General features: G+C 38.4%; 2 protein-coding genes across 4 annotated transcripts; one reads left to right on the top strand and one right to left on the bottom strand.

The window, feature by feature from the left end:
* The first annotated feature begins 316 nt into the window (after nt 1–316).
* Nucleotides 317–11,515, top strand: LOC105024664 (ras-related protein Rab-39B). 2 transcript variants are annotated; one of them, XM_020048365.3, is made up of 3 exons: nt 317–439; nt 8,412–8,638; nt 9,033–11,515. In XM_020048365.3, the coding sequence occupies exons 2-3, from the start codon at nt 8,424–8,426 to the stop codon at nt 9,457–9,459; spliced, it is 642 nt and encodes a 213-aa protein (XP_019903924.2). In that variant the 5' UTR covers nt 317–439; nt 8,412–8,423; the 3' UTR covers nt 9,460–11,515. The 2 variants fall into 2 exon arrangements, with proteins under 2 accessions (XP_019903924.2, XP_010893044.2); XM_010894742.5 differs by lacking the exon at nt 317–439 and adding an exon at nt 5,313–5,630.
* Nucleotides 692–5,235, bottom strand: rab38c (RAB38c, member of RAS oncogene family). 2 transcript variants are annotated; one of them, XM_034293294.1, is made up of 4 exons: nt 5,190–5,235; nt 4,100–4,329; nt 3,293–3,561; nt 692–1,609 (listed from the first exon to the last, which is right to left on the bottom strand). In XM_034293294.1, exons 2-4 carry the CDS (start codon nt 4,290–4,292, stop codon nt 1,448–1,450), a joined length of 624 nt encoding a protein of 207 aa, XP_034149185.1. In that variant the 5' UTR covers nt 4,293–4,329; nt 5,190–5,235; the 3' UTR covers nt 692–1,447. The 2 variants fall into 2 exon arrangements, with proteins under 2 accessions (XP_034149185.1, XP_010893055.1); XM_010894753.3 differs by lacking the exon at nt 5,190–5,235 and having other exon boundaries at nt 4,100–4,658.
* Nucleotides 11,516–16,570: the final 5,055 nt, after the last annotated feature.

Genomic DNA, 16,570 nt, shown 5'->3' with positions numbered 1-16,570 from the left:
TGTCCGGGGAGGGCATCTTAAAGTGGAACACCTCAATAGAATTTTCGGCAACTGCTTCTTGATTTGAAGTGGATGGAATCTGTCTGAAACTCAAACAGATTAGGCCTGCAGTAGGCCCACGGTCCAATCAGATTCAGACACATCTTAAGACAAACCCCTGGGTTCGTATGGTATTGATTATATCAGTGTTATTGTGCTAAAACAACAACCTTTCACAAAGCTCCAGCTTCACTGTTACCGCACCTCTTCAGGAATGTAGATATTAATTCATGTCTATCCCTGCATTTGAGATAAAACGTCTAAAATAGTCAAATTTGGCATTGAGTATTTTTCTAATAATGTATGGGTTTTAAACTCACTGTTATTCTCCCTTTCTAGCCAAGCCTCATTCTGGGGTCCAGCCACCATGGAAGGAGGGCATGGAAAAGGATGAGAGAATGTATGTATATACAGTAATGCTGCAGTTGCTTAGTAACAATAATGTATTAACATTCTCTGTTGGACAACCAACACTGTCAATACCTACATATTACATCTTAAGTCAATCAGCAGATGCTCTTGTCCAGAGCAGCGAGAGCATACATTTTCCTAATTTTCCACACGGGCCCCCCTGGGAATCAAACCCACAAACCCGGCATAGCAAGCACCATGCTCTTACCAATTACACAGAACACAGGCCACCAAGGTACGCTGCTGATCCCCACATCAAGTAGCTTTTATTTCATTAAATAGGCCTGATACTGGGTGTACAATATGACAAACAACGCCAGGGAAAGCAGGTTCTTGCAGAGAAATAGAATAATGACATGAACTCTTATAAACTCTAAAAAAATAGGTCTCAAAACAGTTATTTGGCCTTTCTTGTGGGGGAATCCTTTGAATAACACTTTTGGGATCCACATACGACACTTCTGCTTTCCAAATAGAACTCTTTTGGGTTTCATGTACAACCCTAGAATGGTTTTATCTTGAGTTGGATAAAAGGTGTCCTACTGGGACAGTCATTAACCGATTTGAAACACTTGTTTAATTTTTTTAGTTGTCATCACAACATCTCTACACCACGCTGACACATATCCTTGGCTACATGACCGTGTAGATAATGTGATCATCTCCTAACCATGAAATGCTCTTCTTTGTCACTTAGTTGTCTGAGGAATGAAATGAGGTAGAGCCCTGCACTCACAGTGAGATTGTTCACTCTAATAAGTTACAATAATTTGTTTCCTGTGAAAATAATATTTTCCCCACTCGTTATATACTCACATTTTACAATTTCAAACATTTACATAGAGCAATACAATATATCTCTGTCATAATATGTTTTCCATGGCGTTTTTAACTTTAATTAAAAATGTATTTAATGGAATAGTTAGATGAGCTACATAGAAACACATACAGAGCATTAAAGGTGTGATATTCCTTTATCTTATTTGTCTTTAATAGATCAGAATTTGCCACATGACCCACAGCGAACTCTCTCTTTAAGACTGTGGTTGAACCCAGGCAGAATGTGCACATCTGGGTCTGAATCCAAGGCAGTACTCTCTTCATTGGCCATGATGTGTTCAACCAGGCATCTCACTGCTGCTTCGATGTTAGTGTTCTCCTATGAGATGAAACAAAAATAAAAGCAACAAAAATTACTTGCAGCTAAATGTCAATATTGCCCTGCACAACCCAAGCCTGTTACATTATCTGATTAATGTGGTATTTCGTTTCCTGACAATAATAACCAGGTTGAACCAAACTTATTATGAATTATCAGAAATTGCACTCTGTCTACACAGGAAACAACTTAATATTTTGTAATTAATTTTACCCAGTAACTGATTTTAGCATTTTGTAGGGACAAATACATTTCAGATGTACAGTCATGTGAAATTGTAAGTAAACCCCTAGTAAGTTTTGTATTTTTTGTTATATATTTGGATTTAAGGATTATGTCATCTTCATTTAATAATTTAATAAATTAAAGTGAAAGATTATACTTTGCAATAAGATTATACTTTGCATAAATAATAATATTCATCAAAAATCAAAAGAAATGCAATTTCCTTATGTGGAAAAAATCTGTACAACCACAGCTTTAGTAGCAGATGTTGCCCCGTTTGGCTGACATATCTTAATGTAGCTTTTCTATCTGTCTATCAGTCTCTTACATCTACTGAGAACTAATTTTTGCCCACTTTTATTTACAGTATTGCTTTAACTGTGTCCTGTTTGTGGGCATTCTTGCTTGGATGGCCAGCTTCAAGTCCCCCCACAGGGCCCAATATGGCTCAACAGAACTGAAAACTGGGCTTTGACTCTAATTCCACAACCTTCAATTTCTTCTTTTGAGACATATTGTTCTAGCTTCGCTTTTGTGTCCACGTTTGGTTTAGCTTCAGCCTTTTGACTGATGGACTGACATTCTCGTCAAGAATTAATGGTTGACTCAATGACGGCAAGTTGGTGAGGCCATAAGTCAGCCAAACAGCTCACACCATAATGCCACCACATCAGTGCTTTTATGGTTGGTATGAGGTTCTTCTGTTCCAAGGCAGTGTTTTATTTTTCACCAAATGTGGCGTTGTGGCCAAACAACCTTTGACTCATCTGTCCAGAGTACATTGGTCCTTTAGTTTTGGTCTTTACCCAGGTGTTGTCGTAAAATGTTAATTCCTTATACCTCATGTTGCTTATCTTTCATCTTTATAAATGTATAGTTATCAGCTGGTTAGGCTGCAGTGAAACAACTCCCCAACCAGCCTTCACACCCAACTGAGTAAGTTATTAGAGAGTGTGTGTGAGTGTCCTGTTCTTCTCAGGTTTCTTCTGTGAGGGAACACACAGCTTGCCGTTCAATTTCACACGTTACTGTTCACATTCCTCCTGGCTAACTAGCCTGTGTCCTGTCATATGTACCACTGGATATGCAAACGTTTCCCTGCAAGTGGTCTCGTGTATTTATCAGCTAAATGTGACTGCATTTCATTGAACACTTTAAGTTAGCCCAAGCTGACAATCAAAGGCTTTTGTCAGATACACATTATTTATAATGAAGACCAAAAGCGATCTACACTGTCAAGTGATAGCAGACAATTAGTCCCTGGAATGTGTTCAGAATCATTAAGACTCTGAGGTCTGTTTGTCACACACACACAAACACAAACAGGTACCATTTAAGTGTATCTTAACCATTGTAAATATAACTTAGCCAGTCATAGAGGAGCTCAAAGTTAGCAGTTGGCAAAGGCCAAACTACAATGTACTGAAGCTTTTCCCTGTCTGTCTCTTTATCACTCACCTTGGCCGAGGTCTCAAACCATCCCACAAATCCATTTTCCAAACAAAATGCATCCAGTTTGGACTGTTGGGAGAACATTTGGTCAGACTTGTTGGCCAGCAGCACAGCTGGGACAGGTTTGCCATGAATGAGGTTAACTTTAGTGTCCAGGTCATCCTTCCATTTGAGCACTGCATCAAACGTGGAGGCACGGGTCACGTCAAACACCACCAAGGCTCCCACAGCTTCCCGGTAATACACACGGGTCATATTCCCATAGCGTTCCTGTCCTGGGACAAGCAAAAGCAAGAGCTGAGCACATCAAGTTCAGAGGTTCACAGCACTGGTCTGTGTTTTTTTTTATTATATGTGTTTATGTTTTCTAAATATACTGTATTGTAATCTGGCACAAGACTAAAGCTCCAGAAATAGTTCACATTTTACAAATTACAAAGGGAAAGACAGAGGGCGATAGGAGGGGGAAAAGAGAGAGAGTGAGAAAAAGAAAGACTTCTGGAAGTAACTATTAGTGCTCATGTGACTCTAATGACCATGAGACCAGCTGAGCCCAACACAAGACACATTCCTCAGCTGTGCACATGAAATATCACAGGGATCCTGTATTTATTAGGATAATCAATATAACTGTATTTATTTAGATAAGATGTAAGATCATTACCATAAATACGTAAATTCATTGATATTGAGTGATTTTACACAAAATGCTCAACTTCAGGGAACTCCGATATTCTGCCATGTATCGGAAGACATCATTGTAAGTAGCCTACAATAATGGGACATGTAAAGTTAAAAAAGTGTATTACTTACCGGCAATATCCCATAGCTGTAATCGTATAACGTTGTCACTGTCCCAGTGCATTACTTTGAGCGCAAAATCGACCCCAATAGTTGCGCGATAATGTTGAGAAAATATCTGATGGACATACCGCTTGATGATTGACGTTTTTCCGACCCCAAGGTCCCCTATAACAAGAACTTTGAACAAATGCTCCCGCTGCATTGTCTGTCTGATCCAATATGCTGGTGATGATGGCTTTCTGGAAGACAGATTATGATTTAATAATTTCATTCACGCGCCAGACATTCTTTATGTGTTTCCACTTCGTGTATATGTTCTCTGTATGCCAATCTCAAGGACATCAGAAAGTGAACCTTCATTTCGAAAGGATAAAGTAAAGAAAATGATGTAAACCAACTTCCATAAATCGTAGACTGTTGCCCACAAAAAATAACTTGTCTGTTAAACTTTTCAGCATTCTACGATATCTTCAAAACTGTAAACGTTGTATAGTTCTACAATAGCTGCTAATATTTATCTCCCTCCAGGAACCTCGAGACCAGCTTGCTGCGATGTCATAACACCCAAACATTTGAAAACTGCCAACACTCAGCCACACCTATTCTCTATACCCTGCAATAACCTTGCGTATGCCTTCGTCTGTTGAGAGAATAGGTATCACAGGAGGCGTACGTAGCCTACATGCATTGTTTCTTCTTTTTTACATTTTACTAACAACAACAGATTACACATTGGCCTAGCTGGGACAATTGATCAGTGGAATAGGTTTATTGTAAAGTAAAAACACGATTCAGCAATAACACTATATATATTCCTAACTTTCTCCCCTATTGTTGTTATTATCAGTAATTGCAGGAAATAAAATAAAACAATGCCAAATGTACTCTGTTCACAAGGATTTGGTTCGTTAAACCATGTACTTTCGAGGTTACAGGAAAACGTCTACCAACCACTCAATGTAACTACTCATTTAGAAGGTAATAGGCTACAGTAATCCAGTTAAATGTTGTTTCTCCACAAGGATATTTCTTTGTTTTTCTTATGTCATTATGATAACCCAAATCTAATACATTTTATAAAGAACTATGGTTACATTACCATATGTTACATTTTGTTGAGAGGAGAGTGAAAACGGCACAAAAATCATCTGCGTTGCTGTGTGAGTTATTACGGTAATGGTGCTGATGAGGGATGAGTCAGGCTATGCGATGCTGTTGTTACTGCCATTTCCTCAGCGGATTTTCGCAAACATGTCTGTCTTTAAACATGAAATGACCATGAAATCAAACCGTTGTAACGAAGGCCACTAGCCTATTTCACATCAAACGCGCCACTACAAAAGCCTAACAGATCCCTGTGTAGAATTAAATATCTAGCGGATAGCCGAGGTCAAGGCCTATTTGCGGATCACTCCTTGGGGTTATACCGTGTTTTACTAAGCCTCCTGGGATCACTGTTTGATAAAGTATCTTCGAAAGAAAATATTCCTCAACATCATGGGGGTTTCTATTGGCTGGCGTTGATTGCTTATCTAACAAGGTATGCTATTTTATAATCTTCAGATTTAGAGATGGCTCTTTTTTTCATTAAGCGTGAAATTAATAGTTTATTCGTTAGATAGGCTATTTGCAAGCAAAAATGTTGATGATTGTCCTTTTAATATTACTTTTAAGTAAATATATATTTCTGATATGTATTGCATTTGACAAGTTTGACTCTGTAGCCTATCTTTGGAAGCAGAGTATGCGAGTGGTGTTTTGCAAGGGCTCTCGGTTCATCAAAGCATTTATCGTGGAAAAAGGAGCGGCCTTTCTATTATTATAGACTAGTATAAGCATTGACAGGCAAATAGGATACCTGTTTTTCAAGAAGACTCCAGACGCTGTATCTTATTGAAATTCGAAATTGATAATCCTAACCTACTTATTAGCAACCATTAAGTCGATTTTGGATGTTGGGCTGTGTTTGCACATGTCCTCACGAGTAGGCCTCGAAAAAATATTCTGAACTATAAGCTATCAGACAGAACTACATCAAAATAGAACCACACTGTTAACACTAAAGGATATTTGGGTCAGTAGTAGAGTTATTAAACTAGTAGAGTTATTGTTTTGTAAAAAGTTGAAAGATGGGTGAAATGTAACCACTCTGAAATTCATAGAGTTATGGATGCAATTTATAATGGTAGAATTATAATCAAAAACACGTTTTGAGCCTTTACAGTAATTTGATTTATTGATAGGACAGCCCCTTGAGATGGAGCATCTCATTTTCGAGGGGGTCCTGTTGACACAGATACAAATTAAAACACATACAGACAAAAGTATTATTACATAACAAACATACACATAAAATACACAGATACAAATTAAAACACATACAAAAGTATTATTACATAACAAACATACACAGCAAATACACAAATACAAACAGCTTGTTAACCATCTCCCACCCATACCCCAGTCCTCAACTAACCTTCTCCCACCCATATCCCAGTCCTCATCTAACCTTATCCCACCCATACCCCAGTCCTCATCTAACCTTATCCCACCCATACCCCAGTCCTCATCTAACCCTTTCCCACCCATACCCCAATCCTCATCTAACCTTCTCCCACCCATACCCCAGTCCTCATCTAACCTTCTCCCACCCATACCCCAGTCCTCATCAAACCCTCTCCCACCCATACCCCAGTCCTCATCTAACCTTCTCCCACCCATACCCCAGTCCTCATCTAACCTTCTCCCACCCATACCCCAGTCCTCATCTAACCTTCTCCCACCCATACCCCAGTCCTCATCAAACCTTCTCCCACCCATACCCCAGTCCTCATCAAACCTTCTCCCACCCATACCCCAGTCCTCATCTAACCCTTTCCCACCCATATCCCAGTCCTCATCTATTGTACAGGAACAATTGGATCAGATGACCCAGATAATAAATCAATTATATTAGCATCAAGAGTATTTCAAGCATTTTATCATGAGATTTATTTTAAGTACACACACATTAAAAGCATTAACAGGTTGTTTTAAAATGAGAAAATAAAGATATCCTGAAACAGTGCAAATAGGTAATAGATCTAAAAAAAAAAAGGATGTTTATTCCAGTCAGATGGAGCTTTGTATTAGAATGACATGAGTCCAACTTCTTTGAAAATTCTGGGTATAAAGAAAAAGGGATGTTGCATATGTCTGAATGGATATGAAGATCTACATTAGTGTTTCTCAACCCTGCTCCTGGATGCCCCCTGCCCTGCATGTTGTAGATCTCTCCCTGCCCTGCATGTTTTAGATCTCCCCCTGCCCTGCATGTTGTAGATCTCTCTCTGCCCTGCATGTTTAGATCTCCCCCTGTCCTGCATGTTTTAGATCTCCCCCTGCCCTGCATGTTGTAGATCTCTCCCTGCCCTGCATGTTTTAGATCTCTCCCTGCCCTGACATACCTCATGGAGCTCATGAAGGACTTGATAATGAGTTGATCATTTGAATCAGGTGTGACAGAGCAGGGAGAGATCTGAAACATGCAGGGTTGAGAAACATTGATCTACAAGGAAACAAAAGCTCATTCAAGTAGGAGGGACAATTGAGATAAACATATGTGAAGACAATGTAAAACAGATCTATATTTTACTTTGTCATGGTGTTCGACGGTACACTTTAAGCATGTACAGTACTGTACAAAAGTATTCGGCCACCTGAAAAAGTGCTAAAAAAGCTATGTATCTCTGCAGTAACTTTTTATTTGCTCCCAAAACGTATAACAATCGAATATATACAAATACAAATGAATACTAGAAAAAGTAAGAGCATAAGCCTGCACATGGAACACTCACAGTATTTGACTGGCTATCTCAGAACCCCACCTTCTGAGGAGAAAGAGCAGAATCAAAAAGCTGCCAAAGTCAAATGAAGAATTATGGCAAATGCTGCAAAAGCACTGACCCAATTTAACACAGAAATGCCCGGTAAACTACTTTAAAAAATGAAAAATTTAGCATTTTCAAGGAGGACACAAAATACTAACTTGTTTTCAAAACACATATTTTTACCTTTCATTGTATTCATGTTCATTTGTGTTTACTTTAAGTTATATAGTGTTTTATGTAACATATGAACACTTAATGGTCAGATCAATACCTTTAAACAATTTTCTTAGATGCTTAAGACATTTGCACAGTAGGTATTCTCATTTAAATGTGTGAAAATGTGATGTGTCAGCTAAGGATTCTAGCATTAAATTAGGTAATTCTATAGACCATTTTCACAATAACGTAAGCAGCTACAATCTGTGTTAATTAGTTATTCATTTTGGCCTTAGATTGTGTGCGAGATGGAAGCGATATGGCTGTACCAGTTTCGACTCATCGTCATTGGTGACTCGACAGTAGGAAAATCCTGCCTGATTCGGCGATTCACAGAAGGACGATTTGCGCAGGTGTCCGACCCGACCGTCGGCGTCGACTTCTTTTCGCGTCTTGTGGAGATGGAACCAGGGAAACGAATTAAACTTCAAATCTGGGACACTGCTGGACAAGAGCGATTCAGGTGACATTCTTTGTATTTTCCTTTTTTTATCTTCCATTGAAAACATCAATTTATATGTTGAAAATACATGTTTTGTTGATGGCCATCTGTTGATATTCTTATACAATATTATATTATTTTATTTGTTTTATTGATCTTGTAGCCAAACCATATATCTTTTATTGCACTTTAAGCATGTCACATACAGATGGGTGAAGAATTAAGGAAAAACCAACAAAGTGTTTCAAGAAGCATCTGTATTGGAAGAACCTGTATTTGTAATGTAATTCCACTCATTTATTCAGGTTTTCCCTTTAATTTGTCACCGTCTGTAATTTGTCTTTTTCACTGATTGTCCATACTTACTACCTCTCAATTCTGTTTCTTTTTGTTGTCTACACCTCCACCTCTCTAGGTCAATTACCAGGGCTTACTATCGTAACTCTGTTGGAGGGCTGCTGCTGTTCGACATCACCAATCGTCGCTCCTTTCAGAATGTGCATGACTGGCTGGAGGAGGCCCGTAGTCATGTCCAGCCGCATAGCATTGTCTTCCTGTTGGTGGGCCACAAGTGTGACCTGGAGTCCCAGAGACAGGTGAGCCAGCAGGAGGCCGAGAAGCTAGCAGGTGCCTATGGAATGCGCTACGTGGAGACATCGGCTCGTGACGCCATCAACGTGGAAAAGGCGTTCACAGAGCTAACGCGGGACATCTTTGAGCTTGTAAAGAGTGGTGACATCAACATCCAGGAGGGCTGGGAGGGAGTTAAGAGTGGCTTTGTGCCCAATGTGGTGCACTCCTCTGAGGAGGTCACTAAGAGTGACCGCCGGTGCCTTTGTTGAATGTCCTGTCAGTCTTCTCGCCGTTGCCTCTCAACCCCATACAGTCCTTTAACACAATTTCTCAATAGCTCCCAATCTATTTACCAGGCATTTTTCACTTCTACACTGAATACCGGGAGGCCAAATTTGCTCTAGTCTACCACTGAATAAAACATGATAAAGGTTTTTGCCACATCTACCTTCCTGTGGTCTGTTTTAGCTGTTGCAAGCACTTGAATGACCAGAGGAATGACACTGTTTTATCACTTCATGTTCCTGCCTGTACTTATGCCTCGTCTTGTGCCCTACAGAAGGAACACAGCTTAAACTGTACCAGTCCACCCTGTGGTTGGGTGCTTATGCCACCTTCCACAGGAACAGCCTCCGTTACTGTCCTGACCTGTCCAACAACAAATCTAGCTACACTTTTTTCTCCCTCTTTATGGAAAGACCCAGAGCGCAGCGGAAATCGTGTCGTGTTAGCACTGCTTGAGCACACGCGAAATGGCGCAACACTTTGCGATGCCTACTTGGCTTAAGACGAGAAACTGATCACACCTAGAGCGCTGTTATCGTTTGTTGACGTTTTTTTTTTTTTATCATAGATGGAACCAAAGCTTATATGTGCAGATGAACTTGTCAGCTGTGTTTCTACAGGACCTATATTTGTATACACAGGAGTGTGGATATGCACTGTGAAACGTTCATTGCAGTTTGCTTCATGTTAAATGCCCCTGGTGGTGACTAGTGGTACCGCACAAATGATCATCTCTTTTAGCCACCCTGCTCATTGATAATGGTCTTGGAGAATTTGGATGTTTTCTCCTTTAATATGTAACACCTTCAGACCATATGTTCACATGCTTATTACCAACATCCTAAATATGTCCTACATTTCTCAACCCTTGGTACTTCCTAAGATATATATTTTTCCTCAGTGCTTGTTTCCATCCTGCTCACTGCGATTTTGTGTAAGCTGTGATCAACCATTTGATGGGGCCGGTGCCTATATTTATGCATGATTCCTCCTGTACAATTTTAATGCAAGCAGACCATATCTGAGAGCAATTTCAAAAGCCTCCTGGGTTCACAGTATCTATGCAGAAGGAAATTAACAATTTTTGCTCAAAAGGAAGGAGGGCTACAAAATGATTGAATTGGCCTGAATCATGTTCTCTCCTCCAACCTTCACAGTGTGCTGAACAAGAGGGTTGTACATAAGTGCACATGTAGATTTGCCATTTCAGTCATTTGAAATGAGATTTTCCAAAGATTTACAAGTATCTTAATAGATGTCTGCTTCTTACATGTTGTAGATGACCATGGTGTACAGGGTGATGTAAAACATGCACGGTCATATTAGTGTGATCGAAAGGGAAAAATACAACTGAACATTCTCACAATATGGGGGAAAATTCCTTATATTTCGGGTTTTGCTTTGTTCAGGATGATATGAGAGTTTGGGTTCCCTCTCTTTCGCTGAAGTCACACTGTCTGATTATGAAAGGAGAGAAACCACTGAGGTAGTCTTATAGAGACATGCTGTACCAAAATAACATACTTTATTGAGCCTTCATTTTCCCAGACTCCTGTCCATATCCTCTGCTAAATAAGTTACCAGATTAGCTGATCTATTCACAGCACTGGCGTTAAACAACCTTCGTTTTTCTTTACGAACTATTGTAATATAGGAATGTGGAGAAAAAATCCAACCAGACATTCTTGCTCTGAATGATGGATGCCTACCTGCACAATGTCAGGTAGAGGAATGAAATGACTGTGAATCATGTCTTCATAAATCTAGTTGATGAAAAGGTGTGACTTGTAAATGTAATCTCTTTATTTGAAAGCAACTTAAAGGACACTGTGTTTCTTTAGTGGTGTATAGGTTTGTGTTTCAAAGAGCAAGGGCAGGTTTGATGGATCATATGGATACAGGCAGTTTAAAGCTAGTCTGAGTATCAGTATCTTAAGCAAACATTCCACTCCCTGTGCTCTATTCCATTCCCTGTACTCCTTTTCTGCCATCTAATATGATCCCTTTTTATTAATAAGCTCAAAGAACATTTTATCCTGATTGGATGAACCTGAAAGTTATCTTCCTTTAACAACGATTATGCAAATATTAGAAATGTCTGAAATCTCAAAACACAAAATGTGCTTTTATTTTAAGCCTCAAAATTCACTAGATCAGGATTGCCAGATTTATTGAACGTATACCGAACAATCACCCGCTGACTCCATAAAAACTTGCACAAAAGCTATTTTTACAATACAATACAATCTGTTAATTTTGCCTGCGCACTGTCACTAAAACCAGCTCAATGCAGGAAACTTCCCCATCTGGCAACACTGCACTAAATAGAAGGACCGTACACTAGATTATTGTAACGACCATGATGTATTTTTTTGTACTACCTACCAAGATATGAGTTTGAATTTACTATGAATTGTAAACACACTGTGTCTTACGCAGTACCATATATTAACACAAGAGGACAGCACACTAAAGTGATGGGCTTGTCATTCTAAAGAAAAACCAAGGTGAAGTAAATGAGCTCTCTAAATGTGTTAAGGGTAGCTATTTGCATTCATTCGTCAATACTAAACGATACTGACGAAGAATAGCAAAAACACCATTAAAATAACGACTGTCTAAAAAAAATCACAAACATCTATTTTTGAGAAAACAGAATTGTGTATTTTAACAAATCCAAGGAGAGAAGGCTTTTCTCCGCTATATCCTAATGATTACATTTGAATTTTTTTTTTTTTCTAAACTTATAAATGCACATCCAAAAAAGCTCTAAACAAAAATGTAGGGTAAACTATCATATTTTGTGCATGATTCACTCATTGAAGTTCCATGTATTCAATACGTAGACATCTGCTTCTAAGTTTGTAAATTTATTTCTAATCCTCAACAGACTGCCCTATCGTTGAAATTACAGGGTAGCAAAATCATGTGGGAATCTACTGTGATTTTGAAACAATTCTTATTATTGTGTATAAATAGTATGTAACCACCGATGAAAACACGGTGAAAGCAGCACACCATTAGTTTTTGTGCCAGTCTCTTTATCTTATTTTATAGTCCCTAGTACTGGCAAGGATTGCAGTCTTTGCTAGAGACTGGTACTCAGACCAGTATAATGCTCCCATTTAGATGGGCTGCCCGCACCATTTTGTGGCTACCGTTTTGCAACTGCAAGGAACATTTCAGTTTTAAAGTTTGTGGGGGGAGGTCTACGGATTTTGATTTAGCCATGGAGAAAATATTTGCAGTTGTAAGGCCTTTTTTGTGCTGTTTGATGACTAATATCCTGCCAGCATTTCCCAAACGATGTGTTGCGATCCTGATGTAAACATGAAGCCACAGAAGAAACTATAGGAATAAATTGTGTTTGGTGCATCGAACCAGGATTACACAAGTAAATGTGGTTGTAAACAAAGTGGTTTCTGTAAATTTTCTGCACAAATGGCTATAACATTTTAATATGTTAAGCTTCAAAATTACTACATTTCTTAGGAACAAGTTTGTTTCATTCAGAACTCCTTAGTGCTGTTAACACGCAGTAAATCGGGCAGCGGGAAGAAAGAACATTAACAATTATGTTATTTTCTTTTAACTAAACCACAAATATTTTTCTTGGTGATAATCCTGATGTTTTCCTGAGTTTCTAAAGCTTTCAAACCATACCTCCTTTAGAGTAAAGTATTACATTTCGACAGACTAACGGGTCTTCAACAATGTTTAAGATGGTAAACATTGGTCAGAAAATACATAATTTGTTTTGGTTGATGGGTCACAAAAATATTTGTATAAGGGAAAAGACTTTGGGAGACCCTCTGACTTCTGCTTTGTTTATTTGATATCTACATTGAATTACTTTTCAATGCAGACACGGGGCCTCCAGGAGTTCAAGGCAGCTGTGTAGCGTACATGCCCTTTGTGTCTGTTCGGTCACCTGTAATTAATACCAGTTTACACATTGGACTACTAGCTAGCAGTCCAAACATTGACATGATTCATTATCAGAAAATGGCTTGACTGACATTGAGTAGCAAGAGAAAACTATTAAGTCACAACCACATGTATCAGAATTGTGCCAGGTGTATTATACTATTCCTACTGTCAGTAGTAAATTGAGACTTTGACATTTATTTTGATGTATTTTTGTGCGGGACTGGGGCCTATCTTTGTTGGATAAAATAAGTTCCAAGTAGTGCCAAACTTCTAGTACACTTCTGGTAACAAGCAAATATGAATTTGCAGCAAAAATATAATTAAGTGGTTCAGCGGTTAGGGAGTCAAGCTTGTAATCAGAAAGTTCCCAGTTTGAATCTCGACTGGGCCAATTATCTTTGTGTCCCTATGCCTATGTTGCTCTGGGGAAGAATGTCCCTGTACTTACAGTAAATCACTTTGGATAAAAATGTCTGCTAAATGATGGAGACATATTTGTTTTTCACAAAGTTAGCCAGAGGTCCAGTAGAAGTTTGCCACAAACCTAATTTGCATAAGAAAATATGTCCTCGCTGCAGCTATGTCCTCCATTTGCAGCAACAATGCCAAAGGTTAACCACAACTGTCTGCCAGAAACCTAATATTTTTGGGGCCCCCCTTGGGGTCCCCCTTGTGTCATCACCCCCATCATTACCCTATTCAACTGGTGAAAAACGACTTATCAAATGTGTTTGTACTGGTGATGACACCAATACAAACATTTGAATTGGTTTTATTTGCTTTGTTTTTAGGTTTGTTTCTACTCAAGTTCAATCTTTGCCCCACCCCTATATATTAAAATATAATTCAGATGAAATTGTTGCTACGGGGGTATTAACTATATTTAAGCCTGATTAATCAATATGACTGGTTGAAGGAATTTGGATATAAATATAGCTATCATTTGAAGATGATATAGCTTGTATACATATTATATATTACTCATCACATACAGTGGTTTCAGAAAGTATTCAGACCCATTCACTTTCCACATTTTGTAGTGTTAGACTTAATTTACAATCATGTGAAAAAATACTCCACCCAGAATATTTGGATAAAAGAATATCTAAACTAATTTCCAACCACAGTCATTGGTAAAGTTAACCCAATTTAACTAATCATATAAAAAAAAAGTGGAAAAAGTTTGTATACCCTAACCCTACCTTGACCATCACGTACAATGGCTAAAATTAGAATCAGGTGTACCAAAACAGGTGCAAATAATTGGGAAATCATTATAGAGTAAGTTGGGACTGTCCATCCTTTCATTGGGATTGAAACTTGCTCTGGTTGGATCTTAACAATATGGGTGTATAGTAACACATAAAGGCCTGTCCGATGGATCATCTATGAATGCATAAACGTCCAGAACACAAGATACAGAGAAAAGGTTGTTGCGCCAAATCTGACCCAGGATCTGACTAAGAGATGCTCATGAGTCCCATAAGGCGTGTTCACAGTACATCTTAGACTTGGGCTAAGAGCCTACAAAGCCCTGGCCTAAGCATGTGTTCACAGTACATCTTAGACTTGGGCTAAGAGCCTACAAAGCCCTGGCCTAAGCATGTGTTCACAGTACATCTTAGACTTGGGCTAAGAGCCTACAAAGCCCTGGCCTAAGCATGTGTTCACACTTGCATATATTGAAGTGGGCTAGAACCAACCTTAGCCTAGATTAGTGGAAGAATGTGCTCTAGACAAATCAACAGGGTTCTAGTCTGGGCTTTTGCTTGGCCACTCAACAACATTCACAATCAACCATCTTTCAGAGCCCCATTTACAGTGCTTTTTGTATTTTAATGACATTTCAAATGGTTAATGATTTCAGTGTGTATTGAATGCTATATAAGGTTACCTTGGAACAACTTGAGAAAAAAGGCGATTGGCAACAGAATAATGTAAAATGTACACTTGAGAATCCAACAATGTAATAACAGAAAGATTTTATTTAAAAAAAACATTAAAAATACAGCTCATTTATACATGATACATATATTTACAGTATATAAAACCAAAGACAAAAATATAATTGATGTTTGTGACAGCATTTAGAGTAGTACTTAGCCTCAAAGCTATATGGCTTTCTGTGTGTGTTGGTTTACCAGCCACTGGGATCATTGAGGGAGGTATTTTCAGGAAACTGGTAAAGCAATATGTTGGTAAAAGTAATGCCAGAATCATAGCTATACAACATCTCCTTCAAATTCATGACCATGTTTAGTATACAGTTATGGTACTACAATAACGTACATCAATTATCCTCACCAACTCGTGTCTTTGTATCTGAGCACTATTTGTTTTAATTCCTTTAGTCATACACCTAGTGTCCTTGAAACAGATTCTCTAATTCACACCAATTTGGTTAAGCAGCACCACAACTAGTGATTAAAAAAAATATATGGAATCATGACATCTCTATTTTTGATGATGTGATAGTTTTGCTATACAGTGGTACATTAAACCAACACAGCAATTAAGAGTACTTTAAAACTGTACAATTGAGAATGCAATAACACATCTACAAAGCACATTACTCAGGGGCAGCAGATAAACTAGTGTTTACAGCGTCCGACCAGTGAGCGCCCCGGTTAGAGTGTTTGCTTAATGACTAACGCATGAATGTAAAAAAACAAAACAAATAAATGTCATTATTGAAACACTGAGAAAACGCTGCCTGTTTGCTTACAGTCTATTAAACTTCATTTAAGTCATTTGAAAGGCAGAAGAGGAAAAAACTATTTATAAAATAATTCTACATTACAGAATGAGTAGATAAACAGATGTTGTAAACTTAACAGCCAAGCTGCCAAGAATAAGTTTCAATGGAAACTAAAAAAAGACTGTGAAAAGATTTTCACAAGAAGCTACTCCTAAAGTAACATCAGTTGTTTTGCTGGACCAGGTCTAAAATCACTGCCTTTAAGACTCAATGACTCAAAAGCTTGTATCCAACTGATTATATGGTAACTTCTGTTTAAAGCACCACACTAGAGAAATCCAATTTGAAGGGAATTCACATACGACTGCAAAATAATTGTCAGTTCTGTTTTGCAGCATGTGAATTAACTGTATGCAATTGTAATTGCTACTCAAATACGTAGCTGTCATGATATGTCAGTGACCTAT

The sequence above is a fragment of the Esox lucius genome, chromosome 7 (assembly GCF_011004845.1).
Source record: "Esox lucius isolate fEsoLuc1 chromosome 7, fEsoLuc1.pri, whole genome shotgun sequence".
In the NCBI taxonomy this organism is placed as follows: domain Eukaryota; kingdom Metazoa; phylum Chordata; class Actinopteri; order Esociformes; family Esocidae; genus Esox; species Esox lucius.
The sequence above is the reverse complement of the archived record's forward strand: the minus strand, read 5'-3'. Positions and strand labels throughout refer to the sequence as shown.

Coding starts and splice junctions, on each gene's coding strand:
- rab38c (XM_010894753.3), bottom strand. CDS start 4,361: ATGAAATTATTAAATCATAATCTGTCTTCCAGAAAGCCATCATCACCA. Junction 3,562..4,099: donor ACAGCTATGGGATATTGCCG/GTAAGTAATACA, acceptor TGCTTGTCCCAG/GACAGGAACGCTATGGGAAT. Junction 1,610..3,292: donor GGTTTGAGACCTCGGCCAAG/GTGAGTGATAAA, acceptor TTCATCTCATAG/GAGAACACTAACATCGAAGC.
- LOC105024664 (XM_020048365.3), top strand. CDS start 8,424: ATGGAAGCGATATGGCTGTACCAGTTTCGACTCATCGTCATTGGTGAC. Junction 8,639..9,032: donor GCTGGACAAGAGCGATTCAG/GTGACATTCTTT, acceptor CCACCTCTCTAG/GTCAATTACCAGGGCTTACT.